The sequence below is a fragment of the Saccopteryx bilineata genome, chromosome 5, assembly GCF_036850765.1.
Source record: "Saccopteryx bilineata isolate mSacBil1 chromosome 5, mSacBil1_pri_phased_curated, whole genome shotgun sequence".
In the NCBI taxonomy this organism is placed as follows: Eukaryota; Metazoa; Chordata; class Mammalia; order Chiroptera; family Emballonuridae; genus Saccopteryx; species Saccopteryx bilineata.
Window position 1 is genome coordinate 104,654,323 of NC_089494.1, and position 16,423 is coordinate 104,670,745.

The window sequence follows — 16,423 nt, forward strand, 5'->3', positions numbered from 1 at the left end:
TTAACAAAATAAAAACAACCCACACAATGGGAGATCATATTCACCAATACATCTGATAATGGGTTAATAACCAAAATTTATAAAGAACTTCTAAAACTCAACACCAGGAAGGTAAACAATCCAATTAAAAAATGGGCAAAGGAACTGAATAGACACTTCTCCAAAGAGGAAATTCAGATGGCCAATAAGCATATAAAAAAAATGTTCAGTGTCACTAATCATCAGAGAAATGCAAATTAAACCACAATGAGAGATACCACCTAACACCCATCAGAATGGTGCTCATTAACAAATCAGCACACAATAAGTGCTGGCGAGGGTGTGGAGAAAAAGGAACCTTCCTGCACTGCTGGTAGGAATGCAGACTTGTACAGCCACTGCGGAAAACAGTATGGCGTTTCCTCAAAAAATTAAAACGGGAACTGCCTTTTGACCCAGCTATCCCATTTTTAGGAATATATGCTGAGAATACCAAATCACTGATTCAAAAAAATATATGCACCCCCATGTTTATTGCAGCATTGTTTACAATAGCCAAGATCTGGAAACAGCCCAAGTGTTCTTCAGTGACCAAGTAAATTAAAAAGCTGTGGTCCATATACACAATGGAATACTATGTGACCATGAAAAAGAAGGAAATCTTGCCTTTTGCCATGGCATGGATGGACCTGGAGATTACTATGCTACGTGAAATAAGCCAGGCAGAGAAAGACAAATATCATATGACCTCACTTACATGTGGGATCTAATGAACAAAGTGAACTGAGGAACGGAACAGAGACATAGACAGGGTCACAGGGAGCAAAGGGACAGCTGTCAGAGGGAAGGGGGCTGCGGGGATGGAATCAGAGAAGGTGAAGGGATTAGTGAAATTATATATACATAACACATAGATACAGATAACAGGACAGCAAATTCCAGAGGGGGGAAGGAGTTAGGTGGAGGGGAAAAAAAGGGATGTAATGGGGGACACGAGCATGGGAGATGAGAGTTATATTGAGTAGGACAGCTGAATCCATGTTAACACAATAAATTAAAATTAATTTTAAAAAATTTAAGTAATATGGAATATCTTAAATAACTTTTATTGGCTTTTGTCAGGTATTATTTAATAATTTTCATTAATATTTTAAAACTTTCTTGTAACATAATCTAGTTTTGTTTACCTCTTTAATTGTTCTTATTTGTCTTAAATGCATGAAATAATAAACTACCTTTCCGTATATCTTTTTTATACTTAAAATGATCATTAGGGCAGAGAACCAGTTGTTAAATTATTTGAATCTCACCCCTGTGTAGAGCTATCATTAAGAAAAGTAAGAGTGACTTCACCACAAGCAGTGCGATACCATGACACCAAGGTGGCTATGAAATGAATAACAGGCAGGAAGTGCATACAGCATGGAGACCTGAACAAAAAGATGAGTCAAGTCCTGGGCAGTATGCCATGAGATTTTACCATGCTACTTAGAATGGTGCTCAATTTTCAACTTATGAATTGTTGCCTGATCAGTGGTGATGCATTGGATAGAGCATCAACCTGTAATACTAAGGCCCCAGGTCAAAACTTCAAGGTCACTGGCTGGAGCACACCCGGCTTGAGTGTGGGCTCACCAGTTTGAGCATGGCATCGCCAGCTTGAGCATGGGATCATAGACATGACCCCATGGTCCCTGGCTTGAACCCAAAGGTCGCTGGCTTGAGCCCAAGGTCATTGGCTTAAACAAGGGGTCACTGGATCAGCTGGAACTCCGCGGGTCAAGGATCATGTGAGAAGCAATCAATGAACAACTAAAGTGACTATGAGTTGATGCTTCTCATCTTGCTCCCTTCCTACCTCTCTCTCTCTCCAGAAATAAAAAATAAAAATGCCTAGTCTGTGGTGGCACTGTGGATAGATCGTCAACCTGGAATGCTGAGGTCACTGCTTCGAAACCGTAGGCTTGCCCAGTCTAAGGAAGGATGGGCAGGCCCCCTCTTCCCTGAGAAAGAAGAAACGAAAAGAATACAAGGGAAAGGAGCCAGCAGGGGTAACCGAGTCAGCCAGTGATAAATTAACTATATCCCCTAGTTACAATACAAAGCAAGAATAGCAAGATCTGTACGTAACTATGGCCAGTGATCTGGAAACAACTCCTTTGCTTACCCTTCGGAAGCTTTCCCTCCCCTCTCCTCGAGTCCTGGGAAACCTTAAACAAAGAAATCTCATGCCCATTGCTTAGATACTGTAAAGATATATAACCTGTAAGAAAGTCAACTTCAGGGAGTCCGTGTTTTGGAGCTACAATCCTCACGTGCTCCACTGGCTTTAATAAATTCTCTTCATTGATTAAGTTATCTGAGTGTCTATCCTCCATTGAGTCGCTTCCTGCTACCGATTTTGGTGTGTTGGCCAAGAAGCAAGGAGGAGAGACACCCGCATTTGGTGAACTTCGGGTATACCACTGGGGAGCCCCAAAACCGTCCTGTAGACGCACCTGCTGAGTGCACACTGGGAATTTTCCTGTGTGGACCCCTCACAGAGTGAAAAGGGGAATTCCCATCTGCCAGTCCCAGCAAGATTCAGATGACAAAGGAAGAGGAACGAGGGCGCGTCTGAAGCACGGTAAGGCATACTGGGCAAGGGTAGCTAGCTGAGGTCCTGCCCTACTGGGCAGAAGGGAGACCTGATCACTCTCCAGAGAGTCACTAATCACCCTCCATAGGTTAAGAGTGGCGACTGGTTGTGGGGAGAGGTCCCCATGGAGTGGTGACTCATCACCCTCCACTGGTTGTGGGGAACAGGCCCCGTGGGTTAGGAGCGGTGACTCATCACCCTCATGGTTTAGGAGTGGTGACTCATCACCCTTCTTTGGGGGAGAGGGTTCCCACTCTCTCCCACAGGGCCAAAGCGAGTATTGGGTCCTGAATCACAGTTCTGTAGAGCATCTCATACAGCTAGGACGCAGAATTTCATGCTGACAGTTTATATCAGCCTGCTGTAAGCCAAGAGGGCCCTCCACTCCCACAAGGGGAACGGCGGGGAATGGTCTGAAGCAAGTGGTGTCCCCTCCAAGTTTCCTTTCTCCTTCCCCCATTCCTTCTTGTGGTATGACTGTTGTCTGTTGTGGGAGGTATGAGAGGTTCACAGGGAAAATCCACTCCTTTAGCCATGATGGTCAAGAATTGTAAGAAAAAGTTCTCAGGGGATTACAGGGTTACTATGTCCCCAGGGAAATTGAGAACCTTCTGTGAACTAGAATAGCCCACTTTTGGGGTAGAATAGCCAGCAGAAGGAAGCTTGGACAAGTCCGCTGTTCAGAAGGTGTGACAGGTAGTCACTAGAGATCCAGGCCACCCTGACCAGTTTCCCTACATAGACACTTGGCTTACACTAGTTTTGCACCCACCCACTTGGCTTCTACAGTATTGGTAGCTAAGGCAGGGAAGCGTTCCACCAGACCTGGAGAGCCGCTGCAGCAGCCAAAGCCAGAAAGTTTAACCCCTAATGAATCATAAGCAGAAACTCTTGCTCCTACACCTTATGTGCCAGCAGAGCTCCATACCTGACTCTGTCTACCCCAGAGACTACCACTGACTCCGGCCCACCATCACCATATTTATCAGGTCCCAGCATATACTTGCCCAAGCCCGAGCCAGAGGTGACTCCCACTGCATCACCAGAATCAGGTCCAGGCTCTCTCCCCCTAGCTCAGAGGTTACAACAGATGCCTAAGCCCAGGCTTGTTCTAACTCTAACCATTTGCAGAGAGGAGGAGTAGATAACTTTTACTGCTGCATCTAGGAAGCCTCCAAGCCAAAAACTGATTCAAAAATACCCTGCTGGGCTGAAGAAACCCCTCCCCCCCAGGCTGGCAATAAACAAAGTGCCAGTGTGGATAGAGTTAAAACCTGGGGCACTGCCCATCAGCCAGAAACAACACCCAATCCCTAGGGAGGCCTTGGAAGGGATCCAGGTGCATTTACAAAGGCTTAAAGATCACATTATTATTATCCCATGCCAGTCACCCTGTAATACTTTGCTTCCTGCCAGAAAACTGGGGACCAATGACTATTGGCCAGTACAGGACTTGAGGGTCATAAATGAGGCAGCAGTGACTCTGCACTCTACAGTACCAAACTCCTACACTCTCCTAAACCTCCTCCCTGCTCAAGTCTCCTGGTTCACTTGCTTGGACTTATAAGATGCCTTCTTTAGTATAAGACTGGCTCCTGAAAGCCGGAAACTCTTTGCCTTCCACTGGGCGGACCTGGATACAGGGACAAAGGGGCAGTACACCTGGACTAGGCTCCTGCAAGGGTTCACGAACTCCCCCACCATCTTTTGGGAGGCCCTTGCTCTGGACCTCCAGAGGTTTCCTGCACAGGACATCGGGTGTGTTCTCCTTCAGTACATGGATGATCTGTTGACAGGTCATGAGACGCTCCAAGAATGTGCTCAAGGAAAGGACGAGCTTCTACGTCATCTAGAGAAGAGTGGATACAAGGTCTCGAAGAAGAAGGTCTAGATCTGCCAAAGGCAAGTAAAATACTTGGGATTCATTCTCCAACAGGGGCAAAGGAGGCTAAGGGTAAAACAGAAACAGGTTATTCAGAACATCTCAGTCCCCGCCACAAGGAGACAGGTCAGAGAGTTTCTAAGTGCAGTAGGATTCTGCCATTTATAAATCCCCAACTTCACAGTACTGGCCAAACTCCTCTATGAAGTCACAAAAGGGGGAGTAAAATAGCCCATGGACTGGGGGCCAGAACAGGACTGTGCTTTTCAGACTCTTAAAAAGGAATTACAAGTTGCCCCATTGCTAGGTCTTCTAATTTAGCAAAACCTTCTGTGCTGTATGTTAAAGAGGAGCAAGACAGGAGTGGGTGTATTAATCCAGGATTTGGGGTCATGGCCTAGACCGGTGGCCTACCTCTCCAAGCAACTAGATGGGGTTGCAAAGGGCTGGCCACCATGCCTGAGAGCCCTAGCAGCCACTGCCATGCTGGTGCAAGATGCAGACAAACTAATTTTAGGACAAGACCTAAAAGTGAGGGTGCCACATGCAATAGTGACTCTGATGAACGCCAAAGGACATCAATGACTCACTAATGCTCACCTCACTAAGTACCAGAGTTCATTATGTGAAAACCCAAGACTAGTAATAGAGGTGTGTACCACTCTAAATCCAGCGACACTGCTCCCAGTGAATGAGGGAAAGCTGCAGCACAGTTGCTTGGAACTACTTGACTCAGTGTATGTACTCCAGCCGGCAGGACTTGCTAGATCAACCCCTAAGGGAGCCTGACTGGGAGCTGTATGTGGATGGAAGCAGCGCCATCAATTCAAGGGAGAAAGGCAGGCAGGGCATGCAGTAGTGACTCTAACAGAGACTATAGAGGCGCAGTCTCTACCCCAAGGCACTTCTGCTCAGTGGGCTGAACTGATTGCCCTGACTCGAGCCTTAAAGCTCAGTGAAAGGAAAAGAGTGAATATTTTTACAGATTCACGTTTTGCCTTTCTCACTCTCCAAGTACATGGGGCAGTTTACAAAGAGAGAGGACTCTTAACTGCTGGGAGCAAAGATCTTAAATGTCCAGGAGAAATTCTCCAGCTGCTGGAAGCAGTCTGGAAACCAAAACAAGTAGCAGTGATCCACTGCCAGGACCCCAGAGGGGAGGAACGGTAGAAGCCCAGGGAAATGTCAGAGCAGATGCAGAAGCAAAAAGGGCTTCTACCCTGCCCTACCACAGGGTACCATAGCCCCTCTCATCCCGTGGGCCCCGGAACTTGCACCCAGATATTCCAAGGGAGAGAAAAGATGGACAGCGAAAGAAGGGGCTAAAGAATTAAAGGACAGCTGGATGCAACTGCCAGATGGTAGAGTTGTTGTTCCCCACCTATTGGAGCCTTCAGTAGTCCAGGCTTTGCCTGCTGCCCTAGGACAAGAAAAGACAGAAACACTGCTAGGGAGATATTTCTATATCCCTCTCTTGGCCACCCTAGCCAAGTAAGTCAGCCTGTGCTGCTCAACCTGCCATCAGAATAATGCAAAACAAGGACCTTCAGCACCTCCTGGTATTCAGTCCTACGGGGCAGCCCCCTTTTAGGATATACAGGTGGACTTCACCGAGACACCCAAAAGTCAAGGTTACCAGTACCTGTTGGTGTTAGTATGCACTTACTCAGGATGGGTAGAAGCCTACCCCACCCAGACTGAAAAAGCTAGAGAAGTAACAAGAGCATTGCTCAGAGAAGTAATTCCAAGGTTTGGACTGCCACTTTAGGTAGGCTCCAACAATGGCCCGGCCTTTGTGGCTAAGGTAGTACAAGGACCCGCTCAAACATTGGACATCACCTGGAAGCTTCACGTGGCATACAGATCTCAGAGCTCGGGAAAGGTGGAACACATAAATAGGACTCTGAAGTTAGGGCTTAGCAAATTATGTCAGGAAACAGGTCTTAAATGTGTACAAGCTTTGCCTCTAATATTGTTTAAGGTTCAGTGACCCCTCCAAGAACACCAGACGGTGTTCTAGTAACCATTACCTCATAAGGTGGATACCTAATGAGATATTATACAATAGACCTCCTCCAATATTATGTATTTTGCCAGGGACTCCCTGAGAATTAGGAGAAACAGAACTACATAGGCAATTAGAAGCTTTAGGCAAGGTGGCTGGTACCATATCCAAGTGGGTGCTAGACAGGGCTCCAATTAGTTTGCTTGACCCTGTCCATTCTTTTTCCCCAGGAAACCAGGTGCAGGTCAAGAATTACAATCCAACTCCCCTCCAACCCAGGTGGAAGGGACCCTATACTGTGATCCTGACCACTCCCACTGCTGCCAAGGTAGAAGGCTTGGCACCTGGCTTCACCACAGCTGCCTAAATGATGGGGTCTCTGTGACCCCATCAGAGACACCTTTTGGACAGCATAGACTGACCCTGCCAACCCTTGTAAGTTGACCCGGAGCAGGATGACATGCCCTGCTCCAGCCACAAACCAGGAGCTGGTTGGTCCACTTATATCTGAAGCCTGAGGAACCTCGCTGTGGGGCTCCTTATAATTAGACTCTAGGGAGGGAGGGGAACTAGGGCAGAGGACTGTAAACTGTGTATCCATGTCACCAAGGAAGGCCAGAAGGTCTCCACCACCTTGCTTTTCTATAGCTTCTATGAGTGCAAGGGAACTCAGAAAGGGACCTGTACCTATAATCAGGCTCAACATTCAGTGTGTGACCCAGGGGACAACCAGCCCTATGTCTGTTATAATCCCACATATCCTCCTGCTACAACAACCCAAGCAGGGCCAGAAACTGGATAGCACCATGTGGACTTTACTGGATCTGTAGAAACAGGGCCTATACCCGCCTCCCCAGAAATTGGGAAGGAAGCTGTGTGATAGGTACGATAAAGCCCCCTTTTTTCTTCTTGCCTCTGAAAACAGGGGAACTACTTGGCTACCCAGCTCCACAGCCCTTACAACAGGTAAAAAGAAAACTCCAGACAGGATACTGGAAAGATAATAAGTAGACCCCAGAGTGGATAATCCAATACTATGGACCTGCCACGTGGGCAGAAGATAGATCTTGGGGGTACCACACCCTCATTTATGTTCAACTGGATTTTCCTATTGCAGGCAGTTTTAGAAATCATTACCAAAGAGACTGGGAGAGCTCTAATCCTCCTTACACATCAGCAAACTCAGATGAGAGACGCCATCTACCAAAACAGATTGGCACTAGACTATCCATTAGCAGCAGAAGGAGGGGTGTGTGGGAAATTCAGTCTCACTAATTGTTGCCTGCAGATAGATGACCAGGACCAGGCAGTTGAGGACCTTGTCAAAAAGATGACAAAACTGGCACATGTGCCCATGAAAGTTTGGTATGGATAGAACCCCAGTAGCCTGTTTGGGGGGTGGTTCTCAGCCTTTGGTGTTTTTAAACCCTAATAGGAGCAGTCTTACTCCTCATAGGAATTTGCTTAATAGGTCCATATTTGTTGCCACTATTAATGAACAGCATAAGGAACATGATAGAGGCCACAGTACAGCAACAAACAATTGCCTATGTAGACTTGCCCATGTATCAGGCCTTGCCTTTGATGAAGAATGTGAGACTCCGGTATAAAAGAAATTCTGAGCCCTGGCCGGTTGGCTCAGTGGTAGAGCATCAGCCTGGTGTGCAGGAGTCCCGGGTTCGATTTCCGGCCAGGGCACACAGGAGAAGCGCCCATCTGCTTCTCCACCCCTCCCCCTCTCCTTCCTCTCTGTCTCTCTCTTCCCCTCCCACAGCCAGGGCTCCATTGGAGCAAAGTTGACCCGGGCACTGAGGATGGCTCCATGGCCTCTGCCTCAGGTGCTAGAATGGCTCTGGTTGCAACAGAGCAACGCCCCAGATGGGCAGAGCATCGCCCCCTGGTGGGCATGCCGGGTGGATCCCGGTTGGGCGCATGCAGGAGTCTGTCTGACTGCCTCCCCGTTTCCAACTTCAGAAAAATACAAAAAAAAAAGAAAAAAAAGAAAAAGAAATTCTGAAGTCTCAAAGGGTGGAATGAGAAAGGAGGGGTAGGCCCCTTCTTCCCTGAGAAGGAAGAAAAGGAAAGAATACAAGGGAAAGGAGCCAGCAGGAGTAATCGAGTCAGCCAATGATAAATTATCTATAGCTCATAGTTACAATACAAAAAAACATGAAAAGCAGGATCTGTATGTAACTCTGGCCAGTGATTTGGAAACCCCTTCCCCTTGCTTACCCCAAAGAAACTTTCCCTCCCCTTTCTTGAGTCCTGGAAACCTTAAACAAAGAAATCATATGCCCATTGCTTAGATACTGTAAAGATATATAACCTGTAAGAAAGTCAACTTCAGGGAGTCCGTGTTTTGGAGCTACAATTCCCACGTGCTCCACCGGCTTTTAAAATTCTCATTCCTTCATTGATTAAGATATCTGAGTATCTATTCTCCGTTGGGTCACTTCCTGTTACAAGTCAAAGCACATATGACAAAGAATCAAAAAACAATTGAAGTAAAGCAACTATGAGTTGATATTTCTTACTCCCCCCATTCTCTCCTCTTTCTGTAAAATCAATAAATAAAGTCTAAAAATAAATAAACTTACAAATTGTTTATTTCTGGAATTTTCCATTAAGTTTCCAGCCATGGATGACTGTAGGTAACTGAAATATGGAAAGCAAAATGTGGATAAAGAGAGACTACTGTACAAAGGATTAGGAGTGATGATGGCGTTTCTGTTATATCGGAACAGTAAGATAGGACATCCTGCCACACAATCAGTTAGCCAAATTAAGAATTTAAGGAGTCTTTTAATTAACCAGCTGCGCAGACCACATGGAGACCTAAGTTGTTCAAATCAGTGTGGTGGGGAACACAGTTTGGGGCTGGCTTTTAAAGGGAAAATTACATACTGACTGAGGGCTCGGGAGGAGAGGAAGCGTAGCAGTAAAAGCAGTGAAACAAGCTTTCTTACAATGTTTATCTATAAGGTTAATTCAGGGAGAAACATTCTGAGAACACCTGCAACTTTGCAAAGCTAGCCCAAGGCCACAGTCTGGGAGACCAGCCTCAAGGCCAAGAATAGGGAGTCTTTTCAGAAAAAGTAAGTTCTGCTAAAAGTCTCTTTGTTTTAGAGAAAGTAAGTTTTGCCAAAAATTATTCATGTTAAGGGGCTTTCTTTTCTACATTTCATTTCAAACCTCTTCACAGCAACACCTAGAACTGGTCTTTGGGGGCCTACCCATAGCAATTTTCCTAGTCCCAAAATGTAGTTTGGAATGAACACATTTGATAGTTGGCAGAACCCTGTATTTGTTCCTATCAGGACAAGAGCACACAAGATAAGTGACGCCAAGGTCAAGCTTTGGTTGATTCAATCAAGTAAAGATACAACCACTTTTAGATTTAGACACTTTGTTATTCAGGCATATGGCAAGTGGCCACTGATCTGGCAAATTCTTCTTCTATCACTTTAAGGAAAGAGCGCCAAAACAGAAGTACATATTTAGTCTTCCCCTAAAGCTATGTCTTAAATAAGAATAACCTATCAAGTCAAAGGAATTAAAGTAATTAAGGAGTACATGTAGAGGCCTCATGGGCAATGGAAAGATAAGATCCCTAACCCTAATAAAGGGACAGTATATGAGACTGTATTCAGATTTCTATCAGTTCCTATATTAGCATTATATCTAATTGAGGGATAACAAGCTTTTTAAAATATCCCAAAATGGAGCAGCTTCATAGACACTGTCTATGTTAGAATTTTGTAAGTATGATAGAATGTTTTATTGAATAGAAACATTCAGTGCTTCTCCCTACAGAATGAGTAAATTATCTTACCCTGATGAACTCAGGAATTACTGTGAGACTTATCTGGCCAGTGAAACAGAAACGGGATTTGAAAGGGTCACCTCAAGGCAGCCATTTTAAGAGCTAAGTTTTCTTTTCACTGCTTCTGGATGATGGAAGTATGTGTCAAGATCCAGCATCTATTGGCCTGACCTGTGGTGACACAGTGGATAAAGTGATGACCTGGAACACTGAGGTCGGCAGTTCAAAACCCTGGGCTTGCCTGGTCAGAGCACATATGGGAGTTGATGCTTCCTGCTCCTCCCTCTTCTTTCTCTCTCTCTCTGTCTCTCTCTTGCTCTCTCCCCTTTGCCTCTCTAAAACGAATTAAAAAAAAATTTTAAGATGTAGCATCTATCAACCTAGGTTCCTGATTGACTAAATGAGCACAACCCTTTCACTAACCACTAACCTGCTGTGAACATAAGAAAAACAGGTTTGTTTTAAGCTGCTGAAATTTCAAGGTTAGTTTGTTACCAAAAACACATCCAAGCAATTCTGATCATATAAAAGGAATCACTCCCCCTACAATCTGCTCATCTTCCCAAAGCCCAAAACTCTGCCTGGCCTCTTTGGTAGCCATTTGTAGTTGCTTTTCCAGGATCCACTTCCCTTTCCCATAGCTTCTGACAGGTTTCCACATGATCCCAGTGAAGTTAACTCTAACCCAGGCTCCAGGGGACACGTTGCTAAGGCTAAGCCACCAATTTGAATATTCCATTTTCCTAGCCACGGTGATTGGGTCAATAGTGGACATGTGCCTTAGCTGGTCTAATCAAAGTACATCTTAGGACGATAGCTGGGAATGCACAAACTTACCAATATTAGAACAATTTTCACATTTCTTTATCATTACTTACATGCTATCTTATTAACTGGACTATGTATTATTGAGAACAGAAATCATGACTGTTTTATTGCCAGAACCTGGCACAATGACTGGCACAGTATGCATTCTTATACATAATTATTGATCAATTAAATGAGGAATAAAATTTTACTCCTTTTCTTCAAACCTCAGTCCTCAAATTTCAGGGTGACCTATCTGTCTGAAAACTACATTCAACTATTTGCATCTCTGTCCTTTCCTCTATCTTGATTTAATAAATAAATTTGCCCAATATCAGTCTTTTAAAAAAATTACAGATAAAAATGTCCTCCTTATTTATCTGTGATGTGTGTGGCATGTGTATGGCTGCTCAGAGCAGATCTCTTCCAGGCTCCCTCCCGCTGAGCAGCACCAGCACAAAGCCCCCATGCTGAGAGTAAAGCAACTACTGTCTCTTTGTGAACACAACAGACCATCCACAGACTACTGGAGGAGTCTCACTTCTATGACCAATTCATGTTCCCTTACCAAATGTGTCCTTACAATGCTCTAAAATAATATCAAATAAACTCCAGGATTATTTTAACCTTTCCCATTTCCTGTAATTGCCTATCTCATTTTTCTCCTGCCCTCTAATACCCAATCTCTTATTCTCTTCCTCTAGAGAAAACAGAAATCACCAAATGGGAATTCTCTCATTTTCCTAAAGCCAAACATCCACAACTACCCTAGCCTCCTCTCCTCCAGCTGTGACAGAACAGTCCTAACACCCATACTTTAAATATTACCTCTCATTTTTGAAATCTTACACTAGCTCCGAATCCTTTTTCTGTCTTGCATATTGATCTTTCTCGTGATCCTTCCCATTTGTTTAATGCATTCAAGTCTCTCTCTCTTTAAAAAAATTTCACTTGACTTATTCCCCATTAGCTATCACCTATATTTTTCCTTCCCCTCACATATAATCTTCTCATTTTCTCCCAAAGACAGGAAAGGTAGTTAAGAATATGGATTCTGTGGGGAGAGGTAAAGAGTGGGAGGAAGGATATAAAGAGAGACAAATAAGCCTGACCAGGCGGTGGCGCAGTGGATAGAGCGTCAGACTGGGATGCAGAGGACCCAGGTTCAAGACCCCGAGGTCACCAGCTTGAGCGCAGGCTCATCTGCTTTGAGCAAAAGGCCCACTAGCTTGAACCCAAGGTTGCTGGCTCCAGCACGGGGTTACTCAGTCTGCTGAAGGCCCACGGTCAAGGCACATATGAGAAAGCAATCAATGAACAACTAAGGTGTTGCAACGTGCAATGAAAAACTAATGATTGATGCTTCTCATCTCTCTCCGTTCCTGTCTGTCTGTCCCTGTCTATCCCTCTCTCTGACTCACTCTCTGTCTCTGTAAAAAATAAAAATAAATAAAATTTAAAAAATAATAAAATAAATTTAAAAAAAGAGACAAATAAAAGGCGACAGAAACTGATTTGATTTTGGGTGATGGGTATATAACATAATCAACAGTTCAAATGATGCTATAGAAATGTTTACCTGAAACCTATGTACTCTTATTGATCAATGTCACCCTGTTCAAGTTAATTTTCTAAATAAAATTAAAACACACACACACACACAAAACACATGTCCAGGCAGTTGCGCAGTGGATAAAGCATTGGACTGAAATGCCAAGGATCCAGGTTCGAAACCCCGAGGTCACCAGCTTGAGCACAGGCTCATCTGGTTTGAGCAAGGCTCACCAGCTTGAGCCCAAGGTCGCTGGCTCGAGCAAGGGGTCACTTGGTACTGCTGTAATCCCCTCGGTCAAGGCACATATGAGAAATCAATTAGTGAACAGTTAAGAAGCCGCAATGAAGAATTGGTTTCTCGCATCCTTCCCTTTCTGTCTGTCTGTCCCTAGCTGTCCCTCTCTGTCTCTGCCACAAAAAAAATAAAATAAATAAATAAAGAATATGGATTTGGTACCACACCATCTGAATTGAAATACATTATTTAATGGCTCTGACACCATAGTCAATTACTTCACCTTTGTATGCCTCAATTTCCCCACACATAAAAACATTATATCTCTGATAATGCTGGTGGTAAGAATCAAATTCATATATGTAAAACAACAGTGCTGGGCACACAGTCAGCACTATATAAAAGATTGCTTTAATCACCTTTATTTCCATTTCTTCATTCTTTTTCATTTCTCAGCACATTCTGACACATCACTTTACCATAGTGTTTATTAAGAACACCAATGAACTCGCCTGACCTGTGGTGGCACAGTGGGTAAAAGGGTTGACCTGGAATGCTGAGGTCACTGGTTTGAAACCCTGAGATTGCCTGCTCAAGGCACATATAAGAATTAATGCTTCCTGTTCCTCCCCCTTTCTCTCTCTCTCTAAAAATAAGTAAATAAATAAATCTAAAAAGGATTTTAAAAAAAAGAACACCAATGACCTCTCTGTTGCTAAATCCAACAGATATTTTTTCAGTCGTTGTCTTATTTGGGGTCTAGGCAGCTGTCCACATCGTGTTAATATTCTCTTCTTTTTTTTTTTTTTTTCTTTTGTATTTTTTTTTTTTTCTGGAGCTGGAAACGGGGAGGCAGTCAGACTCCCGCATGCACCCGAACGGGATCCACCCAGCACGCCCACCAGGGGGCGATGCTCTGCCCCTCCCGGGCGTCGCTCTGCCGCGACCAGAGCCACTCTAGCGCCTGGGGCAGAGGCCAAGGAGCCATCCCCAGCGCCCGGGCCATCTTTTGCTCCAATGGAACCTCACTGTGGGAGGGGAAGAGAGAGACAGAGAGGAAGGAGAGGGGGGAGGGGTGGAGAAGCAGATGGGCGCTTCTCCTGTGTGCCCTGGCCAGGAATTGAACCCGGGGCTTCTGCACGCCAGGCCGATGCTCTACCACTGAGCCAGCAGGCCAGGGCCCAATATTCTCTTCTTGAAACATTCTCTCTTTCCTAGTCCATGGCTTCAACTTCCACTTACCTGCCAGTGTCTCACCTGCCTTCTTCTGTGGCTCAGACCTCTCTTCCACTCCCTAGATCCCACAAGGTCAGTCTCTTGCCAGGACATCTCTTCCTGAATGTCTTAAAGGCATCTCATATGCTATACATCCAGAACTGAGCCATGATATTTCTCTCCCAAGCCCCTTGCCTTGAATATTCTTTCAGCCCCTTTCCACCTGGCTGACCTCCTACTTTAGATTAAATATCACTTCCTCAGGAAAGCCTGAGGTGAATACCCTCAAAGAAACTTTTCTAGCACCTGGTACCTCTACTTCACACCTACAATCAGACAGTGAAGCTAACTCAAGTCAGGAACCACCTGTCTTTTCACTATTGTATCACAGGACGTGAATGAGATAGCCTGCAGAGCCCCCTCTAGCACTGGGGTCTAGCTGCACTCCTTAACAGGTATCAACTGTGCTACTTTGTCCCAAGCTATGACACCATTAAAATAGTTAAAACTTAATGGAATGTTTAAGAGGTCTAGCAGGAGAGACAGTACTTAACCAACCTCCCAAGTTACACTCAGTTGCAATAAAAGGCTTATAAATGACCTTTTTTCTTAAGCCTAATTTAGGGAGATTCATCCATTGGGCAATCAACACTATGTACTGTCTCTAACAATAAATACAGGTCCAGGCAATCAGCGCAAGGAATAGGGGGGGAAGGGGGGAGGGGAATGCCACTGTGATTACCGCTCGCTTATTACTACGTGGGACTGGTACCTTGTCTTTACCTTAGCAAGCCTACTACCTATAACCCAGCACTCCTGTCTCCCAACATACAAGGTGACAGCGAAGAGGTCTCCCACGACTCCAGGCAGCTGCACTGCGCTTGGGACAGTGAAGGCAGGGAAGTCCAAGCGAGGAAAAGCAGAGGCCCAAGTTCAATGAAACTCTGCGGTAGATGCCGGGAGGGGAAGATAGGGCTGAAAAAAGAACAGAATATAACTCGCAGCTGGTAGAGGGCTGAAATGTTCGAAAACGCGACGACTGGCACACTAGGACCTCAGCCCTCACAGCCTATCCCGCGAGACGATAACAAACTCCCAAATTTCCCTCCAACTGCAGCTAAACGCCCTGTAGGGGCGGGGCAAGAAGAGGCCACGGCGCGCGAGGCCTCCAGCCTTACAGCGCTCCAAGATCTCGAGAGAGTTGCGCTGTCGCGGTATTTCGGAGCCGACCTCCACGAGGAGGCCAAACGCGTGTGCGGTAACGGAAGTGCGGAAACGGCGGAGACTGTGGGGAAGGAGAAGCCCCTCTGGCCTGCCCTACGGAAGTCTTCGAAGGAGGGTGGTGACCGCTGCCCCGTCCGTTGTCCCGATGCCCAGCGCCAGCGCCGGCCGCAAGACGCAGGAGAAGCCGCGGGAGGTCATGGACGCGGCGGAAGTGGGTTTCCACCTTCCCCGGGCCTGGGAGGATAGAGGCCGGGGCCGGATCGCACTGCGGGTGGGAGTGCGGTGAGCGGGGCCCTGCCCACGGGTCCCTGTCGGTACCTTGCCTGCAGGCCGCGAGTTTGGGTCCGGCGCCCAGAGCCCTCACCGGGACTTGAGGACCCTTGCCCGACCTGCGTGGCCAGACTCACGGCGGGTCGCTTTTCTTACAGCCAGGCTTACGAGAAGCGTGCCGCGGGGTAGGGTGGTGATGCCCCCTGCCCTTGAGTTAGCACGACCTTCACGTAATCCAGCACCACCACCACCCCGAGAATTGTAATTCCCACTAGTAATCGATTTTTACTCAGCTCTTGTGCTCCTAATGTTTTGCAAGTAGTGACAGTACTTCGTAAAACAGTCATACACTATGTTTAATCACCATTTTCCGTGTGACAGCTTTAAAGAAACATCATTTTCATTTTCTTTCTTCGTTTAAATGACTCAGTGAGATAGGACGATTGCGGAGAATGCATTTGAGATGAAGTGATCCAAAATCATGTGGGTAATTCTCATATTCAGTGGTCCTTCAGTGTTTTCCAGAAATGAAAGTCGGATACCATCCTCCAAATTATATGTTGTATTAAATCTGAGCTTTTAATTACTACCCAGCTCCTAATTTTTTGGTTGTAGTAGTATGAATTTGTGCTAAACTACATAATAGGTCATTTTGACTTTTATTTATTGAGAGAGAAGAAGTGAGAGACAGAGTGAGGGAGAGACAGTAATAACGATTGTTGTTTCCCTTATTTATGCATTCATTCATTAATTCTTGTATGTGTCCTGACCCGGGATGAAATCCACAACTT

At 45.5% G+C, this 16,423-nt stretch overlaps 1 protein-coding gene across 2 annotated transcripts in view; it reads left to right on the top strand.

The window, feature by feature from the left end:
- The first annotated feature begins 15,325 nt into the window (after positions 1 to 15,325).
- The window catches only part of DARS1 (aspartyl-tRNA synthetase 1), a 63,097-nt gene continuing 61,999 nt past the window's right edge, over positions 15,326 to 16,423 (top strand). Inside the window, exon 1 of one of the 2 annotated variants that reach the window (XM_066233273.1) lies at positions 15,326 to 15,573. Coding sequence is in view for 1 of the 2 variants with exons in the window: in XM_066233272.1 (XP_066089369.1) it covers positions 15,508 to 15,573 (66 nt within the window). In the remaining variant the exon portion in view is untranslated. The remainder of the gene's footprint in view (positions 15,574 to 16,423) is intronic. The other variant, XM_066233272.1, reaches the window with a different exon arrangement.